This window comes from Sturnira hondurensis, unplaced genomic scaffold (genome assembly GCF_014824575.4).
Source record: "Sturnira hondurensis isolate 20B ecotype Veracruz unplaced genomic scaffold, ASM1482457v3 Scaffold0016663, whole genome shotgun sequence".
NCBI classification, from domain to species: domain Eukaryota; kingdom Metazoa; phylum Chordata; class Mammalia; order Chiroptera; family Phyllostomidae; genus Sturnira; species Sturnira hondurensis.
In genome coordinates this window covers 8,346,961-8,361,670 of record NW_028089294.1, presented here as the reverse complement: position 1 = coordinate 8,361,670, position 14,710 = coordinate 8,346,961, and the positions used below count along the sequence as shown (strand labels likewise).

At 35.7% G+C, this 14,710-nt stretch overlaps 1 protein-coding gene across 2 annotated transcripts in view; it reads right to left on the bottom strand.

Moving 5' to 3' along the window:
• The window catches only part of STRN (striatin), a 93,342-nt gene that overhangs the window by 57,327 nt on the left and 21,305 nt on the right, over window positions 1-14,710 (bottom strand). For both annotated transcript variants that reach the window (XM_037066565.1, XM_037066566.1), the window contains exons 2-3: window positions 12,635-12,738; window positions 6,866-6,939 (exon numbers count right to left, since the gene is read on the bottom strand). In XM_037066565.1, the coding sequence (XP_036922460.1) occupies window positions 6,866-6,939; window positions 12,635-12,738 (178 nt within the window). The remainder of the gene's footprint in view (window positions 1-6,865; window positions 6,940-12,634; window positions 12,739-14,710) is intronic.

The following is a 14,710-nucleotide window of genomic DNA, read 5'->3' as shown; positions in this document are numbered from 1 at the left end:
GGTCAATTATAAAAGGCAGTTGGTAACAAGACTGCACGCATTTGTGAAAATACTAAAAAAAATGAATAGCACTGTATGTAAATTATACCTTAATAAAAAATTAAACCAAATCAAATAAGAATGTATTTTCAAACTCTTTTAAAAAGTATATTCTTACATTGAGATAAAATCTGATTCCCTAACACCTGACATTTACCAACAAAAAAGCCTGAGGTTTAAAGAAAAAAAAACCTCTTGCATATATGAACTTGATTTTTTTCTACACTTTATCAAGGCTAAACTGATAAAACTACCAATGGTTAGTAAGTAGTCATCAAACTACTAGAGTCATTTTTACCTTATCAAGTTAAAAAGCAACATTATGGAAAAGTAAGGATTTTAAAGTAGATAAGAGTCACATTTCTTGGTAATATTAAAAGCATTTGGCACTTCTAGCCAACCCGGAGTAACAAGGACCAAACCTACTCTGCTGCTTGAAACAAGTAGAAAACAAACAGAGGGAACAACGGCCTTAGCCGTGCACGCCGCTCAAGAAGGAGGGTGGTCTCTGAGAGAGGGTCTCCTGGTCTCTGAGAGAGGGTCCCCGGGGGGAGGAAACAAACCGGGGAGCCCCGCAACAGTCCCGCTTTCCTGCCCAGACAGAGCCCCCGGGCACACCACAGGGGAGGAGCAAAAGCAGGGGGAGGAGCAAAAGCAGTGTCTGAAGAAACAGTGGCTGACGAGCGCCAAATTTTATGAAAACTATGAACCCACTGATCCAATAAACTCCACAAGAAACACTGGTTGGGGAGTGGGGGCCATCAAGCCAAATCATAATAAAATTGATGAAAACCAATTAAAGAGAAAAATCTTAAATGTAGCCAGAGAAAAAAGTCATATTCTAAACACCAGAACTTTTTAAAATTTATTTTAACTGTTGTTCAAGTACAGTTTTCTGTCTTTTACTCTCATCCCAGCCCACCCCCCAGTGCTCCCCACCTCCCTCCCATTTCCACCCCCTTAGTTTTTGTCCATGTGTCCTTTATACGTGTTCCTATAAACCCCTCCCCTTTTTCCCTGAAATTCCCTCCCCTCTCCCCTGGGGTCACTGTCAGCCTGTTCTCTATTTATTTCAGTGTCTTTGGTTGTATTTTGCTTGCTATGATAGGGATAACAGAAGATATTTCTCATCAGAAACGATGGAAGCGAGCAAAATAATGACTTTTTCAAGACACAAAAGCTGAAAGAATTCATCATTAGCAGCCCATATTACCAAATATGTTTATAAAGAAAATCCTTAATAAAACAGAAGGAAAATGATACTAGAAAACGTGGATCTACATACAAAGGAACATGAGTACTGAAAATATATACTTTTTATAGCAGTCAAATCTCTTTAAAAGAGAATTAACTGTTGAAACAAAAACAATGTAGTGTATGGTTTGTAACAAATATAATAACTGCACCAAGACAGAGAATAGATGTGAGTACACTGTTATAAGTATCTCACATGACACATGAAGTGGTAATATTATCACTTAAAGATAAACTGTAGTAAGTTTACAAAACCTAAATCAACCACTTAAATAACAGAGTTATACAGCTAATGGACCAGCAAAAGTGATAAAATGGAATCATAAAAATTATTAGATTAGTCCAAAAAAAATTGAAAAAGAAGAAAAGGAAGCAAAGAACAGACTGAACAAACAGCAAGGTGGTAGCTTTACATCTAACCATATCAATTGCCACATTAAATGTAAATGGTCTAAACATTTCAATTAAAAGGTTCACCTTGTCACTCTGGATGAAAATATACTTTTATTAAGTAGCTTCTAATATTAAATAGGAGAAAATATGGAAGATAAATAGATTTTAACCTAATCAGGGGTAATATCCTGTTAAAGGGGAAATGTGAGGGTTTGGAAGTGGAACAAAACAAAACAAAAAAGTCAGAGGGGAAACTAATTTTTTGTGAAAAATATTTTAGAAAATGTCTCATTGTCAGTGTTCGAAACAGTAAATGAATAGAAGAACAAGAATGGGAAAACCCCTGCTTCTTTAGGTTCCACCCCATTTGGATATACCACCTTCTACCCTCCTCTCCTGGTCCCATCTTTATCACTGTCATCAACAAATCCCTGGGTAATAATGCTCCAAACCAGGCTCACATGCTCCCTCTGCAACCAAACTTTTCCGTCCTCTTGAGTGAAGCTGACATTCATGTGGGTGATCCACTTGAGCTTCTCAAATAACCACCGCCCTCTCTCTAGCTGTCATACCTTACTTAGAGCTTGTCATTACAAAGAACTGTCACAGATGCAAAATCGCTCTCTGAGCATATCCTTCAGGTTCAATACTCCCCATTCACTAACTCCTTGATTTTGTTGGAACTTCAAAGCAGAGGCCAGCAAATTACAGCATGTGGGTCAAATCTGACCTGCCACACTCACTCGTTTATATACGGTGGCTGCTTTCATGTTGCAACAGAAAGCTGAGTAGCTGCAACAGCAAGCATACAACCTACAAAGCCCAAATATTACTATCTGGCCTCAGAAAAAGTGTGCTGACCTGTTCTAGATCATAAGCTATCCTCTTATTCTTAGCCACTTAGGCTCCTTTTATCTTCACTTCCTTCCCTCTGGAGTTTTAATTCAGTCTATCACTTCAACCACTCTCTTGTCAGTGTATTCAATTTTCGTGTCCCCTTGTCTCTCCATGAATTCAACTATTAACTATTTTCATTCTATTTAATGAGCATACAGACCAGTGCTTCTGTATAGACTTACGGTCACACACCTCAACCTGACCTTAGCTTTTCTCAATCCTACCATTTCTTAGTGAATTAGTCCTGCTGGTCACTCATAATAAACCTTCTCTACTTTTTGTAAACCTCTCATACACTCTTAAGAGATAATTCTGTCTCATACATAAAACTATCATATTAATCACCCACCAACAAAGCGAAACCCATCACCTAACTTTCTACATTCTCTCTGGGTAACAATAAAAAACAAGCTCCTCCTGCTATTCTCTAGCTATGACCAGAACCCAACCCCTAGCACTTCTTCAGACACCTTCCTATTTTTTATATATCTACTTTCTCCTTTTTATTTGCTCCTCCTCTAAGAAGTATATCACACACACACACACACACACACACACACACACACACACACACTGCTTGACCCCTGTGCCCTGCCAGCTGCTGCCTTCTCATCTCTCCCCTTCACCTTCACAACCTAAGCTTCCTAAAAGTTGACTACACTTAGTCTTCATTTTTCACTCATGTCTATGCTTCTGTCCTCACCTCTCTCCTGAAACTGCTTGCAATCAAGTTTTCAGTGATGTTTGTCACTAAATCCTAGAAATATTCTTCAGCCCTTGAGACCTTAATCAGTAATGCTGAAGAGTCATTACTTCTGAAAATTGTCTCTTCACTAGGCTTCCACTGGTTTCCCGCCTACCATTAAGATAGCCCTTATGAATTTCCTTTTCAGGTCTCTATTTTTTATCTGTCTTTTAAATGTTGCCATCCCTCGGGGTTCCATTTTAGGTCCTCTTCTCACTCTGCATAAAGTCTCTGAGTGAGCCTTCCACTCCAGTGACCCTCAGTGTCATCAGCACTAAACGGTCAAGCCTCTCAAATACACACGTCACACCCGCGCCACTGGCCTGAGCTCCAAACCCACACCCGTCTACCTGCCATCTTCACTTGATTGCCTAACAAATCTAGAAGTGAGCCCACCACCTTCCAAAACAGTATCTAGCCTAGTTGTTTAAATTAGAAATGTGGGAGTCATCCTTGATCCTCCTTTTTTTGATCATCCTTGATCCTCCCTACATCCAAATAAGAACTAATTCCTACCCTGACCAGCATGGCTCAGTTAGTTAGTTGGAGCACTGACCCACAAAGTGAAAGGTCACTGGTTCAATTCCCAGTCAGGACACATACCTGGGTTGCTGGTTTGGTTCTGATTGGGTTGTGTTCCAGAGGCAACTGATTGATGTTTTTCTCTCACATAGATGTTTCTCTCCCTCTCTTTCTCCCCCTCTGCCCCTCTCTAAAATAATTAAAATCCTTTAAAAAAAAGGATACTCTCAAAAAAAAAAAAAAGAATTCCTGTAGATTCTATTCCCTAAATATTTCTGAACACACTCACTTCCCTTCAACTCCATCGTTAGTATACGTGCAACGTACCATCCTCATCTACCCAGGTGGGTGGTAACAGTCCTCTAACCAGTCTTCACATTTCCAATTTTACTACTCTCTAATCCATCTTCCAGACCAAAGAGCAAATCTGAGCACAAGAATCTGAATTAAGTCTTTCAAATGCCTTCTCATAATTCTTAGAATGTGTAAAATCCATAACATAATTTGCAAGACCTTTTACCGTATTTTACCATCTGTTCCTCCCCTCCCCAGCTAACTCTCTAGCTGCATCTATAAATACTCATTCTCCACTCCCAATACTAATGAGTTCTTTCATTTCTCAAATGTGCCATATTCTTTACCTCAGAAGCTTTCCTGCTAACACTCTGCCTTTCTCCTACCTCTCATTTAACAAATATTTAGCCAGTCTGCTTCCTCTGACTAATTCTTACTTTTCTTTCAGACGTCAACTTTATCATCACTTCCTGCAATAAGCCTTCCTTGACTACCTAAGACTAGATTTGGCCCTTGCTGGCGTAGCTCAGTGGATTAAGCATGGGCCTGAGAACCAAAGAACTGCAGTTCGATTCCCAGTCAGGGCATGTGCGTGGGTTGCAGGCCAGTTCCCAGCAGAGGACGAACGAGAGGCAACCATACATTGATATTTCTCTCCTTCTCTCCTTCCCTTCCCCTCTAAAGATAAATAAAATCTTTAAAAAAAAAAAAGACTAGATTTGGCTCCCCTGCTATTGTGCTCTGTAACACAAAACCTAGTTTGTACCCCATTAACATATCAGTTTATTAGAATCACTTTTTTCTTATCTCTTCTGTAAAAATCGAATAGGACATTATCATCTTTTTCACAAAATTTGGTGCTGGGTGTGACAAATATTACATATTAAGTATTTGTAAGCTGAACAGGTAGTTTTAAAGATCAATAGATAGAGTGATACTAGGTGCCAACTAGGTACTGTATAGTAAGAAAATAAACCTGGGAGTTAGGAATTATTTACAGAATTTTTCCCAGTATACCAATAAGGCATGGAGCACCCTCAGAGAGATTAGGTTATATCACAGGTATTTAAACTGTTTAAGAGTACAGTCAAACTTACATGTATCTGATTTCAAAGCCCAAACTTTTCCTACTGAACCACAATGTTTACTTAAAAACATTTTGTATATATTGCAAATAGGTCTTTATACTCCTAAATTGATCTAAAAATTAGGAAATAAACTTCTTAATGTAAAAGTACTGATTAAAATCACTTCTTCAAATTAGGCAATATACTTTAATTTTAGAAAAGTCTTTAACAAATAGCCTAGATATAAAATAAAATATACTTTTGTCTTTTAAAAAATTTAAGTACACTCAAGTTAAAAGAAAAGACACCAAAGTAAAAGACAGAACAATTAAAAAGCAAAAGAAAAAATATGCCAATCAGGTATCACTCTCACTTTCATGGATTCAATATTCACCTGCGGAAGCATTTAATAACATTACTACTACACTGAACTATAAAATTAACAGCACATTTAGAACTTACTTTATAACGTTCTTTATATGTTGTCAAAAATAGAAGCAGCATTGTAAAATGGGCACATGAATTCTAGAGTCAGACAGACTTGGACTTGGGTCCACATTCCCATTACTTAATGGCTCTGTGACCTTGGGCAAATTATACTATCTTTACTGAATAACTATTTTAAGAATTAATACACATAAAGCCCCTGGTACAAGGCAGGTATCAGTAAATAATATAAAAAAGAGTTGGTATCTCCAGATATTTGATCCATGAATTTAATCTGAAATTATGTCAGAAATACACTCACCTGAAACATGGTGGTAACTTTTGAACAACTCGTCTTACCTTTCCCTTACACCTACTAGTAAGTAAATTATATCTATATTCCTCAATATCTGATTGTTGACAGGTACTATTTCCGTATTGTTTGGTGAGGTAAAGAGAAAGTTAGGAGAAGAAAAAGAAGAAATAGCATCGCCCTGGCCAGGTGGCTCAGTTGACCGGAGCATCACTCCATACACCAAAAGGCTGTAGGTGCAATCCGCAGTCGGAAGGCAACCTATCGATACTTTTTGTCATATTGACGTTTTCCTCCCTCTTTCTCTCTCTCTAAAAATCATTAAACATATCCTCAAGTGAAGATTTTTTTAAAAAGAAGAAATAACACAAAAAGATATTAACTGTTTTCAGCTGTTAAAAGATGATCTGGTTACAGAATCTGCAGTGGGTACAAAAAGTCCAAAAACAATTTCACACCTGAGACCGAGGGACCAGATTAACGGGATGAGGAGCTCTCCTGTAGTTAAAGTAGAAAGCTCTTACCTCCGCAGCTCCTACCCTTCTCTCAGGATGTCGGAGCATGATGTGCTTTGTACTGCACATCTCAACGTTCCCATAAATACTGGAGAGACCCAGGAAGAATCAGTTATTCAATGCATGTTAGTTACCCCATGAAATCTGATCCTTCCAGCAAGTGTAAAACGTAAGCAGAAAATGGGGAACTGAAAGAAAGGGGAAGGGAATAAAGAAAGGAAGGTGGTGGAAAATGATCTAAACAACACTACATGATTAGTGCCAAAATGTAAGTAGGTCAGCAAAATTAACTAATGTGCAAATAACTGAAAATTAATTTGCAGTTATAAATATTGCTGCTACAAAATACTAGATATTGACTTCTTTTTAATCACTTGAACTTCCTTTAAAATTAGCTTACCAGAATCATAGCTTGGAGGCTTCATATCTCCCTGATTCAATTCTGTCCCATATTTCAACTTGTGGTATTTGGCTCTAACAAAGAAATGAGAAAATACAAACCATCTTAAAACATATTTAAATAAACTTTGAGATATGTAATAGGAGTAGTCATCAGTACACAGCAGTCCTAGCTAACTTTCAAAAGCTCACAGCTTTCTGAGGTATCAAAGCTGTAATATAAAAGCACCTGCCATTATTATTTAATAGTTATACCATCAAGCACTGTTATAATAGAGGACTAACACTCAGAACCAGACATCTTCCTTCTGTACTTACTAATGAACTATATTAATACTCTAGTTTTTGTTGTATTTAAATTTTCTTGATGACTACCAGAGTATAATTCTATGATCAAAAGCAGTACATAAGGTTGGATTTTAAAATAAACTTATAAAAGACTAACCTTTCTCAAAATTGAGTTTTTTAAGAAGAAAAATCATCTATAACACTCTGTGCTTTGTCAGGCAATTATGACTTGCCAAGTACGCATTACATTTAACAACCCAAAGGAGGTCGGGGGAACCAGCCCAAACAATAAACATTGGATAAAATATCCCAGCAGGAATGAATAACTTTTTAAAAATAGTCCAAGTATCCTTTGCCTCTTCAGGACAGACTCAGAAGAACTGTGAACAGGAATTCTTGTCTATCTTCTTCTAAAAGCTATATGTATGTTATTATTTCTGGTTAACCTGATTCAACCATCTAAGATTTAACCACCTGAAACCAGAAAAATAATCTAGATAAGGTAAAAATATATAAGGTTAAGTAAAAATGGCCATGTATTAGCATATTTTGGCTTGTGTCTCCAAAATATTGAAGCTGTTTACAGTAAATATTCAATACAATGAGACTGAGATAGTAACAATAATATGAAAACTTAAGTACTAAAGAAGTAATGAACAGGTAACACACCCAAATTTGAAAGTTATCTTTTTGAAAGTTATTTTTACCCTTATAAAAACCTAGCTGAGCACTTACTATAAAGTTTTTATATTTCCAGGAAAGTACAAAGAAAATGAAAATTATTTGCTCAAATGTATGAAGTACTACAATTCTTCATATCATTTTACAGTTACAACAGAAAAAAATCAATATTTTATATGTAGAGGAATCTTAAGAAAACCTATAAAAACTATAGACAGTCGATGTTCTATTTCTTAGGGTAGGTTGTGGGTACCTCAGTAATTTTTATCCTAGTTTTTATGTTTGCATATAAATAAAATGCTTTGTAATAATATGTAACCATTAAAAAGAAAAAAGTATTTGCTAATATGGATTAATCTCTAAACTAGTTAAAAAAGTATAAAATACTATGTACATATGTGTTTTATATATGTGTTATATATATTTATATGCACTGAATATTTCTGGAAGGATACATGATACATAATACATCAATTAAAAAAGATTTCCTTTTGGAAGGGAAATCAATGAATTGATTCAAAAGGGAAACTACTTTGTGTCATTTGACTAACTAAGCATATATATCTATTTCTTTTTAAAAATTTTTAGTCCTGAGTTATTTAGAACATCTTTTTCTCTATCCCCAATGCTTCTCTTAATCAAATATTTCATCACCACACTAAACACTTCCTAGTCTATTTCACTGTATTTGTAATAATGTTGATTATAAAAGGGTAAGATTTATAGACATTAATTTGACTCAAAGTAACAATACCTCCTCTAAGTCAAAACAGCAATTGAAAGTGACTGGCCTGACAACCAAATAGGAGTAGCAATAAAATTTTATGGAGTTAGTTTATATATTTTTGTTATATACATATAAAGAGAAACATTTTCAAATACAAAATACTGTACTATAGTGCATTCTAGTGGTCTTAGGGAAAATTGCAACAGCTACAAAAAGGAATAGAAAATATTCTATGCACTATATGCAACAAAAATAAAACACTATGAACTAACACTTTATAAAAAATTAGACAAAGTCAAAATAAGTACAGAACTGCTGTGTTTACAAACTCTGTTCCCTTAAAAATAATTTGATTAATTCTAATGAACTGTTACTGAATTCTCATGACATGTCAGGCACTGTACTGGCTACTGGAAATAACTGGCAGCTTGTAATCAGTTATAAGGGCGGCGGCAAGGAGATGCCTAAGAGACAGAAATGTAAATCAACAATTATAGCACACTGTGGAGTAAGAGCTATGAGTTGTATCAACTGTAAAAGAAACTCAGATGAGGAATTATCTAATTCTGGCAATGGTGGTGTCAAGGAGAAGCATCAAAAAGAAGGTCACACATGAGATTTTAGCTAACCCTCAAAACACCATTAGTTTCCTAATCAGACAAATGAACTCATGCAGAGGGTATTTCTGTCCAAAGGAACATCTTAAAGTTCCTCAAAGTGTAAAAAACAAACAAGCAAAATGAAGTGGTCAGAAAACAGCTAGCAGTGTGTGTGTGCGCTATGTGTGTATGTGTATGTATAGGACTAGAAAGGAGCCTGGATGTAAAAGGTTTTACTAAGAAGAATTCTGGAATTAGCCAGAAATTTTTAAGCAGGATACAACATCTGTGTTTTAAAAAATGAGTGCAAAGGACATGGAACTGTTTAAGAACTCTAATTCACAAAGAAATGCTTTTGTATTCCTTTATTACATTTTGTATTCCTATATTCAATAGAGCCATTACATCAGGAATAATCTCCAATCGTTCCATGAACTTCAAAAGATACAAAACTAGGTATTCTTTTCCAGAAGAATCCCATTAGCCTAAAAAAAAAAATCCTCCCTAGACCAGGCCAGTTCTTATCTCTTCTGTTCTCCAAAGTAAACTACTTAAAAAATAAGCAACTCTACCTATCTCCACTTTTTTCTCCTTCTCACCCCTCAGCCTCCTGTGATCTGGTTTATGTTCCTGCTACCTCAATGAAGCTCTTCTGGCAAGGATACCGCGAGACACTCCTAACTGGCAAATCCAAATGACTACTTTTAGTATCCAGTTTACTCGGAGTCTGCAATTATCATACTCCCACTTTCTTTAGCTTGCTTCAAATAGAGTGTTCTTTCCTTCCTTCTCCAAACGTCGTTCTGTTGCGTCTTCTTCCTCTGCCTTTTCTTCAAACATTTCCATTTTTTGTAGTTCTCTTCCCACAATATTTGTTCTTTCCTCAACTACTCCTATATCTTTACCTACAATATTGATGTATACATGTCTGCACATGAATCCTCTCCTATATTTGCCTTTAAACCATTAATTCTTATCCTTTAATTCTTAATTCTTATCCTAATTCATCTGAAAACTTCCCAAACACACTTCAAGCTGGAAACCTTCGAATCATTCTTGAATTATCTTTCTTCCTCATCCCTTACACCCAATCATCCCCCAGACTGTTACGGATTCTATCTATTAAAATGTTTCAGAGGTGATGCTTCCTCTATTCCTGCAGCTACTATGTTATCAATTCTCATCATACGTGATTAAAATCTTCCTGCCTGTATTAACAGACTTTCCAGTCCATCCCTCACATTGAGGTCAGGATGATCTTTCTGAAATCTATTTCACATTACTCCGTGTTTAAAACCTTTCAATCACATGACAATTAAAATACAATATGTATTCCTAGACTGGATTATGGACCAGGGAAAAACCCTATAAATATCATTATTGGGACATTTGGTAAAAAAATGATATGAAGATTGTCATTGGAACATATGAATATGGGCTATGTTAGATAATTAAATGTCCTCAGTTTGATAATAATCTGTAATTATACAGCGGAATGTCCTTGCTCTTAGGAAACATAAACAGAGTAATTTAGGGGAGAAGAGATGTAATGTCTGCAACTAAGTAGTAAATGATTTGGAAAAAAACAATACGCTAGAGTGTGCATGATGAAATTAGTATTTTAAAAATGTGGTCAGACTGATGAATCTGGGAAAGTGGTATACAGGTCTTACAACTTCTATTAGTTTGAGGTTATTTTTTAAAGTTTTTTGAATTTTCAATATTCCCTATTATGTGTAAGATAAAAGTTTTAATTTCTTAGGCTCTCCATGATCACTTATCAAATCACAGCTAACGTCCTTCCCTCCAGTACGCAGTAATTACAAATTTCCAAACACACCAAACTGCTTTATTCCATGAGAAACATATCCTTTCTACTTCCTGAACCTTACCTATCTGCCAAACACATCATCTTTGATACTGATGTTCAAGTCTCACCTCCTCCACCTGCACCCTCCTTTCTACTTCCACCTGCCAGACAGAAACGACCACTCCCTTCTTCGTGACTCCACTCTACCCGGCACGGACTTCTCCCAGGGCACCCATCAGCCCGCACTGCACCGTGGGGTTTCCTGGTTCGTCTCCAGTTACTCTAAGCACATTAGCGCAAGGACTATGACCTATGTTTACTCTCAGCCCCACCACAGTGCTTAAGCTGGATCATAGATTAGTATGTTTAATGAGAAGAGATACACACACACACACACACACACACACAATATTCTCGGTTACTGTAGTATTTGTGTATCTCAATTCTTCCATCTCAGAGACACTACACTGTAACAGTACCGAGTACAGGCTTCGGAAGCAGACAGACCTGAGAGGTCTGAAGCACTGCTCCACCTAAGTCTACAACTCTTGCCAGTCATTTTGTCTTTAGGCCTCAGGGCCTGGTACATACCACTGAATAAACAGTTGCCATTTTAATATTACTCTCTCTTTGCTTATGCCTAAACTTAGCTTAAAACATCAAATGTTCCCAAACTAATACTTTTAAAAGTATTTTTCCCATCTCTCCAATACAGTATTCTTTTCAATCAACTTCTAAAGGAAAGGAAGCACTTATTTTTCACTAAGAAGTCAATCTGTTTTCAATCTCTTATGCCATTTAAAGATGCCACATGAAAGTGAACACAAGTTCTAATAAAGTTTTCTCTATTTCTTGATATTCACAAATATCATGTTAAATGTTATTTTATGGTAGTTTTGCAAACAGCTTACTCATCAACATGAAAATAATGAGAAATGCATGTGATCAGCAAAAATAAAGCAAAATAGAGAATTTCAATACCATCTATCAAGTATTCAAAAGAAATAACTATTTCTCATCGCTGACATACAAAAATCCAAAGACCATCATCTGTTAATGCAAATGAACCTAAATCATATGAAACTCTCATCTGTTAATTGTCCTTCACTTAAAACCCAAGTTTAGTTACTTGAGTATCTCAGATACCAGCAAACTAGAAAGATAAGATTTGCTTCTGGAGAAATATCAATAGCTGATAGCAAAGGAACAAAATACAAAAAAACATCTATAAAAAGATTCTCAACATAGTCTGCCAGAGAAAATTTTCTCCAAAAAAAAAAATATATATATATACATCAAATTGAATAATATTAGATAATAGAAAAAGGGCTATAAGCATTATAGAATTTCCTTTACAACTCAAAAACTATTTCAATTCTGTAAAGAACTGAATATTAATATTTCAGTTAAGTATACGTTTCTTAAGGGTGAATAGGATAGAGAAAATGTTGCTAAAATTGTTCAAATCACATAAATTAGTTTACTGGTCATTAATATTAAATGTTAACACAATTAAACTAACATATTACAGTCATTTATATATGTCTATTACAGATGATAGTTCCTGAATTCCGAAGTATAAAGTATTAAAATTTGGATTTGTTTTAGGAATGACAGGCAAATTAATCCAGTATTTAAGACTATCTTCTATTTCACATGAATTACCTTTCCTGTTTAAGAGCATACTCCAGCATTTTGATCCTCCTCACAAGATCCTTCTTCAAATTTTCTTGACCTTTCCTTTCCCCCTGAAGAAAGGCAATCTGGGCCTGAGTAGGGAAAAGAAAGAAAACTCAGTTTAGACCAAATAAGCTTTTAAAAAACTCAGTTAAGAAAGAATATTTGGAAGACAGGACAATGAGATGCAAAAACATCTCCTTTGCATATCTGTCACAAACTATGTAAGTATACAGAAAGGCACTGACTGCAAGAAAAAAAAGGTTTAAGCTCTGACTGGTGTGGCCCAGGGGATTGAGCGCAGGCCTGCGAACCAAAAGGTCACTGGTTCAATTCCCAGACAGGGCACATGCCTGGGTTGTGGGCCAGGTTCCCAGTTGAGGCCATGCGAGAGTCAACTGTATCTCTCACACAGTGATATATCTCTCCCTTTCCTTCTCCTTCCCTTCCCCTGTCTCTAAAAGTAAATAAATGAAAACTTTAAAAACATATGGCTGGATATTGGAAAAAAGGTTTAATTATTTTTTTTAAAACAAAATGACATCTATATGCATTTTATTTCAGGCTAGGGAGGTTATAAGGTATAGTCCATATCCTTAAGAGTCTACAGTCTAAAACAACCAATAAATATAGACGTATGCAAAGCATACAGTATAGTGTGGTCAAGTGTTTGTCTCTCAAAGCACTGGGGGTTTTCTCTTTTATAAAGAGTGAAGATGGGAAAAGAAAAAAATTATAAGTAAAATCATGAGTTCTTATAATACCCTTGCAAAGTAAAAGTCCTCAGAGCTCCACAACATATTTAAATTTAGGACTGATCCTTGTCCAGAGACGTTATCTGGGACCTCCCCAACAAACAATAAATAGCAGCCTGTCCTCAAGCCCCACCTTTCATTCCAGCCCCACCCCAACCCCACTTAGTATGCAGAAAAAAAAGAAAGTGAAAGCTGGAAAAGGGAAAATTAGAGATAACGGCCCTTCTTCGTTTCCTTCCAAAGAATTATTGTACTAACAAAGAGAACCCCTACATTTTAACATGACACAAACTGTAAAATTCTTGCCTTCAGGGAAACAGAGGGCAAGGAAAGAGCTGATCTACAGAATAATTAAAAAGACATTTAGGCCATGGCCAATTAGCTTAGTTGGTTACAGTGTTGACTAAATATGTCAAAGTTGCAAGTTCGATCCCCAGGTCAAGGCAAATACAAGAAACCACCAATGAATACATAAGTGGAACAAAGCAATGTTTCTCACTCTCTATTAATCTCTTTTTCTCTAATATCAATAAATAAAATAAAAAACACATTTGGGGTTGAAATAATATCTTGCACTTAAGAAACTGAAACCATGTCCGAAACACTAATTTGTTAAAGTAACTCATAACACTACTGAGAACAGGGCAGGAGGTCTTCTTAAGAACCATCAAGGCTTTCAATTCCCACATGCTTTCCCCTCCTGTTTTTATTACAGTAACCCAGGCAACGTTATTTATATTTCTACAGTGTCCTGCATTTTATCAAGCAAGAACTACATTAAATGGTGACCCTACCACAACCCTAAGGAATTGTGGGAACTGTCCAACTAAGTTTTCTAAAGTAAGCCATTAAGCTTACTTCTACTTAGTTTGAATGACACTAATTTTTATTTATTCAGTACAGAAATGAACAAAAAAAAATCCAACTTGCAGAGTTTTGTAACAGTTATTGCGATGTAGGTACTGTTACATTTTTGTTCTCATTGCAACAGGCTCTTAAATTTTAATTGCAATTTAAAAAATATTTTTATCTTATTGAAATAATTAAAACAATCTAAAAATAATTCAACCACATACAAAGGAAAATGGCATCAAATAGATATAACATCTATATTTAATAATCATAAAACCTTTGGAAATTATATATTCTGTAATGAGATCATTATTTTATATCAGAATAATAATAATAATAATAATACATGCATTTAAAGCTGACAGAAATGAAAGACCGGTCAAAAAACGCACTACAGCCCAACCTGTTTGGCCAAACAATTTTGTGCTTTGGCACAAAATTCTGTTCTTCAAAATGG